The sequence below is a fragment of the Mollisia scopiformis genome, assembly GCF_001500285.1.
Source record: "Mollisia scopiformis unplaced genomic scaffold LY89scaffold_19, whole genome shotgun sequence".
Taxonomy (NCBI): Eukaryota; Fungi; Ascomycota; class Leotiomycetes; order Helotiales; family Mollisiaceae; genus Mollisia; species Mollisia scopiformis.
The window spans coordinates 1,236,338-1,242,337 of record NW_017263599.1 but is presented as its reverse complement, the minus strand read 5'-3'; the positions used below and the strand labels follow the sequence as shown (position 1 = coordinate 1,242,337).

At 48.2% G+C, this 6,000-nt stretch overlaps 2 protein-coding genes across 2 annotated transcripts; both read right to left on the bottom strand.

The window, feature by feature from the left end:
- Positions 1–1,170: 1,170 nt before the first annotated feature.
- On the bottom strand, positions 1,171–1,392 carry LY89DRAFT_557469 (uncharacterized protein; the record flags this gene model as incomplete). The annotated part of the gene is made up of 1 exon (XM_018208398.1): positions 1,171–1,392. A coding segment is annotated over one exon (222 nt), but the record flags the coding sequence as incomplete, so codon positions are not given.
- Positions 1,393–2,640: 1,248 nt separating this feature from the next.
- LY89DRAFT_591672 (uncharacterized protein) lies at positions 2,641–2,850 on the bottom strand (the record flags this gene model as incomplete). Its single annotated transcript, XM_018209664.1, has 1 exon — positions 2,641–2,850. A coding segment is annotated over one exon (210 nt), but the record flags the coding sequence as incomplete, so codon positions are not given.
- Between the last annotated feature and the right edge of the window lie 3,150 nt (positions 2,851–6,000).

The following is a 6,000-nucleotide window of genomic DNA, read 5'->3' as shown; positions in this document are numbered from 1 at the left end:
TATAATTAAACAAATATATATTTATTTCTCTTTTTAATAATAATAATAATAATAATAATAATTAAATATTAAATATTAAATATTAAATATTAGATTTAAAAGAGATATATTAACTATTATTATCCTCAATGTAACAGTACGGTGGGAAGCTTAGTACGTAGACGAAGTATCGATTCGGCTATCTCTTAGAATCTAAAGGTAAAGAGGAAAGAAAGGAAGGAAGCGCCGGAAGGCAGGGCATATATACAGGCGAGCGGTCACGTGAGTATTTCGTAGCGGGCACGTGACTCCATAACCGTGACACTCAATCTCATTATAAATCTCCCCTACCCGCCGCTATACCCGCATCCAGTTAATCTCCCACTACCCAAATGCCCTCTCCCCTACCTCGTTCATCCACTGCTACTACCACTCTAATCTTCCTCTAAACCCTACCTCCTGGCAGATCCCTTGTAACTGACCCACTTAGTGTAAGAAGAAGATTCCCGGGAGCATGAGATGCGAGTAGACACATCTAACCTAGTCCTCGACTGCCTTACAAACTAATTGTGATAAGCCGCATCGGAAGCACTAGTCACGGCTAGCTAGCTTGAGCCGTGACCGCCACTGCCGGTATACCACTATATCATAGCCCTTCTTAGCAGCGTACGGGCAGTCTCTATAGTAGTGGCTATACTCTTCTCCCTCTACACGCATGAGCTAGCAGTAGATGCAATGTGCGTGGAGCAACTAATAGAACTGCTCAAGCTACTCGTTCCGCTAGATACCGAGTTGCAGTGCCTAGTGGATAACCTCCACGCTGCTCTCTTGGCTATTACTACCACTACTACTACCACCGCCATTACTTTCCTTAGTCTCACTCCCCGTCCTGTCCCTTTGCTCGAGTGACTTTTGGCATCGATCACAGAGAATGCTATTAGTAGTGAGATAGTTAGCCCCTTGGAGACAGCCGTCCAAGTGCCGTACGAGAATAGCCCGCCGATAGCTGCCGCTCTCGAGATACTCCGTTAATGCCGCCTCGTCTTGCGCCTCGACTAAGTATGTATTAACAAGCTCTTGCCGTAGAGCCGGGAACTAGCCACTACTACTATCGCTACCACTGCTTGATAGAAGAATCACAACTAAGTTACTAATCTCACTCGCGCGTCCTCCCCGCCTTGCCTACTACATAAAACTAGTCAGCCCGTACGGCCGGCCGAGATGGATAATGTAAACAACTCCGGGGATATTAATACTTGTCCCGAGCGCCCTAGTTGCTACGATCCACCCGCTACTACCACACGCCCACTGCTCGAGCAGCTCCTGCTTATCTGTAGCAGTAGCCTTGTAAAACGGGCAGTCTATCTCCGCAGCAATACTCTCTCCTTGTGTATAGCTCCGGATATAGATCACCCCACGTGATGCCGGTGGTAGTGGCAGTCGTCGGATAAGCGGCTTTATAGTTTCCCATAGATCCTTCCCGTAGTAGTCGACAATACGATACCGGATCGTGGGCCGCATGGTCGACTGTCGATATAGCTAAGCATGCTCGAGTAGCAGATTAGTACGGAACATCGGCTCAAGCGTAGTTAAGAGCGTAGCAGTCAAACAAGTAAACCAGTAATCCAAGTACCACAACTGCCATAGTTCTCGTAGCTTAGCTCGGTATAACGTGTCTGTCACGGCCACATAGCACTCGTCAAAGAAGACGTGTGCCAGTTGCTTGCTTAGCTCAAGTCCTTTGGCAAAGTAGAGAAAGTTAGCCTCAACCGCCCGGTCCGCACTAACGATAAGCAGCTGCGGCAAGAGCTTTCACTACCGCTGCCACTACCACTCCTCACACGTAAGCTAGTGCCCTCGTGCTCACGTAATGAGATCGTCGACGAGAGCAGCAAACGGCACTACGATAAGCACGGTCTAGTGGGACGCTATTGCAGCAACCGAGAAGAATAACAGACTCTTGCCACTGCTAGTGCCGAGCATAATAATCTGCGGCTAGGCCGGCGTGGCAGAATGGACTAGCTTAAGTGCGTAAGCTTGCCCTTCAGATCGGGGCGCTACTCTGGGCCCCAAGATCCTCTGCAGTCCTTGTAGAGCACGACTTACCTCGAGCTTCGGCCGCTTAACCGGTTGCTACAGCGGACTAGCTAGACGCTTGACTATAGCCACTACTACTACTACTCCTCTCGACTCGAGATGTAGAAACGCGTGCTATACCCGTGATGCCTAGCTATATGCGCTAACCAGATCCGGCCCAAGCTAGTTAAGAAACGCGCCGTCAATAGCATAGCGCAAATCTACTGTCGGCTTCCCGTGAGCTAACTACCGGACGAGAATGTGCTCAAACAAGCTCTGCTCGACCTCGCCGTCACTCTCCCCGTCCACAGCCTCTCCCTCCTCGTCGTCCTCGTGGTCCTGCTTCCAGATCCGGCTTGCCCTGCGCAAATGCTCGTCGCCGATAGCAATCGCAACGTGTCACTAGCCCGAGACGGTTAGCCGGAGTCCCAGATGCTTAGTTATTGCCACTACTATAGCCCCTAACAGCTAGTCTTTGATCTACAGCCCGCGCTTATCGGCAAAGAGAAAGTCGCCCTTAGTCTTCTCCACTACGCGTGAGAATAGCAATACGTAGAGTATATACTATGCAATAACCTAGCTAAGCTAGTCCGAAAAGCAACGAAATACATACTCAATCTTTCCCCGGCGCTTAAGAGACTTGTTATATGTAGTTACTATAGCCACTCGCCCATTGATCACAAAGATATTCCGACTCAACGTGAAGCTATTCCTAACCTTAATCGAGCCGATCTCCGGACTACGAGCCGGCTGCCCTCCTATGATGTGTATAGCAACCATAAGCTTGAGCAAAAACTACTTCTCACGATCCAAGTACGCCTTATACGGCTAGTCAGCCCATTCGAGTTGGCCATTACCACTGTTACTAGCCTTGACTAATATCTGGCCATCGTGCAGCATCCGCTCCTATAAGAACTCCCAGCCCACCTTCTAATATACATTGTCTGGGTAGTCAACAAAACTATACCCCTTCTGCTAAAACCGCTGTGTTGTCCCCATACTGTCGACTAGCTATAGCAGTGGCACTAGCGTAACACTTTAGTGAAATAGTAGCTCGTAGAGAAGCCCTTCTAGCTCAATAGTTAGCGCTTAACACATTATCCGTACCTTGGCTATTACTACTCCCTTGCCCCTATAGAAGACGGTTTAGCGGTTATCAGACTAGTAGATATTAGCCTCGGACGGCTAGACCCAGTTAATGGCCTGTCCGCGTGCGAGCTGTGAGAGAATGCTAGATGCAAGCGAGAAAGACTCTTCACACAATTAGTCTCTCCGTAGTTGATGGATGCGCTCTACTACTGCCCCTACCACTGCCCCGATTTCCTTTCGGCTCTATAGTCCGAGCTCTAGCTAGCCCTTCTCTAAGACAGCCACTTCAAGCATAAGCAGCCGGATCATCCAGATCATATGAGCCAAGATAGGGGTATATTGAAATAACGGGTAGAATCTCTTTGTCTAGGGATTAATACCACATACGGCCAAGTAATGCATAACTAGCGACTCGTATAAGAGTAGTTGACTAGTATCTTGCGCAATAAGACTAATAATTAGTCCCATTAGTATAGAATCGAGTTTGCTATCTACTACTACCACTACCTCCCGTACTCTCTTAACGCAGACTAACTATAGCTCAGAGAATATGACTCCCATCTCAGTCTCGTCGTCTATAGACTTAAGAGCAATGCGCATCATATAGCAGAGCAGCCTTGCAAACGTCTGGCTATATCGTGCAAGACTCCTTTTCTTAGGTAGCTCAAACGGCCGTTGGCTAGCCACCTCATTCTTAGGCGATGCCCACTACTTGAGAATATCTTTGTAGTTACTAACTACTATATATGTGTTTAGACTTTGCTACAGAATGCGTTCCTAGCTCTGTAGTAGTAGCGCTAGTCCCGGCTCGGTGGTAGTAGTAGTGGTAGTAAACGCAGCGGTGGTCTCCAAGTCGTGCTTAGATCTAGCTAGTACTTCTTCCTAGCTAGTGTATTACAGCCACGGGTCAATCTCAGTGGCCACAGTATTGACCTCATATTAGCCTTCTTTCTTAATCATCCATTCCGCGATCTTAGCTTTGATTATAGCGCCGGCATCGCCACTACTACTGCCGCTGCTATTGTTGACATTACGTAACTAACGCGTCTCGCCCACCACCCAATATCGCGCCCTCTTCTCCCCGAACCACGTCTAGAGCCGGATAGCTCGGAACAGCTCCTCGTCTTAAAGACGCTTCTTATTGTGCTCCGTATTACAATACTGTCGTATAACGCTCCGGTTGGTTGTTTTGTACTTATAGTCTCTGCACTAAAAGCCGTCGATAATTGGGAAGACTAGCTGTGGCAGAGACCCGTCTAATGGCAGTAGCACGCTGCGGAAATCATATTGCCACTACTATTGCTCGAGATACAACTCAAGCTGCTTTCTTATTTCAACTCTAGTTTAGTGTTTATCGCGTAAATAGCGGTTTATTATACTTAGACTAAGAGCGTGTTGGTAGCCGGCGTAGTAGCAGATGATTACGTAGAACTCGGCATTTAATGCTAGCCACGGCCTTAAAGCTTCGGGCAGTGGCAATAGTAGTTGTATTAACTCGGTCGACATTTTCAAATTGATTAGTTTATAAGAATTAAGCATAAAAACCTCTAACACTAGAACCCAGATTCTGGGAGCTCCGAGTAAATGGAGAGCTTTACACAGGCCATTTACTGCCCACTGCTACTAGCGAGCCCTACCAAAAAATGCCCATAATCTAGGAGTCTAAGGGGAAATATCGTTAGGGCTGTCACCTAAGCGTCGGTCAGACGATAAGAGAGCTCAGGGCCTTAGTTCCGCCAGACACGCCGATAAACGAAGCTCAGCAGTTGCTTCCACACCTTCTTATATATAATATAAGTGCCCTCTTAAAGCTTGTGCACTAATGAGAAGTTCGTGGTCCGGCGGGTGAGGAAGCTACTAACACGCTGCTAATCGAAGATGTTGATCCGGTCGGTGCGGAGCGATTCACGGGCTTGCTCGATAAGACGGTCAAAGGATTCAAGTACGAGGACGAGGTGATTATCTGGCTAATTGGGGTCGAATAGGGGATGAGGCGATGGGAGATCAAGGAGGCGTACGATACGACTCAAGTTATAACCCCGAAAGTACCGCTCCTATTGCGTTAAGTCGAGCCAGGGAGAGACCTTAGTCTTGTGGCGCGAGGTAATGTCGGGTTTAGGTGCTTAGAGCTTCTGAGCAAGGGTTTGCTCCACCTGTTCTCGGAGGCTAAGGGGTAGTTTCTTAAGGGCCTCCGCGAGCTGCGCTAGCGCTAGATTAGAGCCAGGCTTGCTGTTATTGACGAGGAAGTAGCGGGTGTAGGCTTTTGTATGGAAGGTCTGGCAAGCAACGGGGAAGTAGGCGGCATCGCTGAGTGGTAAGCGCGACTTAGACGGCCGGTCCGCAAAGCCTTTGCTCCTATTCCATTAATGGGCTTCCTTTAAATAACCGAGCAGAATCTTCTCGCTGCGGATCACATACGGCTGATCCGGAGGGCAGAGCTTGCAGCAGTAAGCATCGTCGTAGATCCGCAAATGCGGGATAGGCAGTATAGTAGTAGGGACATAGAGTTGTTTCACTTCCCGGGGAAGTAAAAGAGAATCCGGGGTAAAGAGACGGGCGTATTCCTGGACCTTGCCAGGTGGGATCGTAGCTTTGTGGTGGTCGTACAAGTGCCTTGGAATAGCTGTAGAATGAACGGTATATTTGTAGCTCGTATAGATTAAGATATTATAAGTAGGATTAAAAGAAAGAAGATCCATTCTTAGAATTCCATTCAGGCAAGAAAGCAAGAAGGGAGACGCGCTAGCGTCTCTCTCACTAGTATAAACGCGTACGCGGTGGTCCGTGTACTGAGTAGGGAGGGCTCCAAGCCTCCGGCGATCCCTTGGATCCCTTGTTAGAAGTGACGAAGAGGTT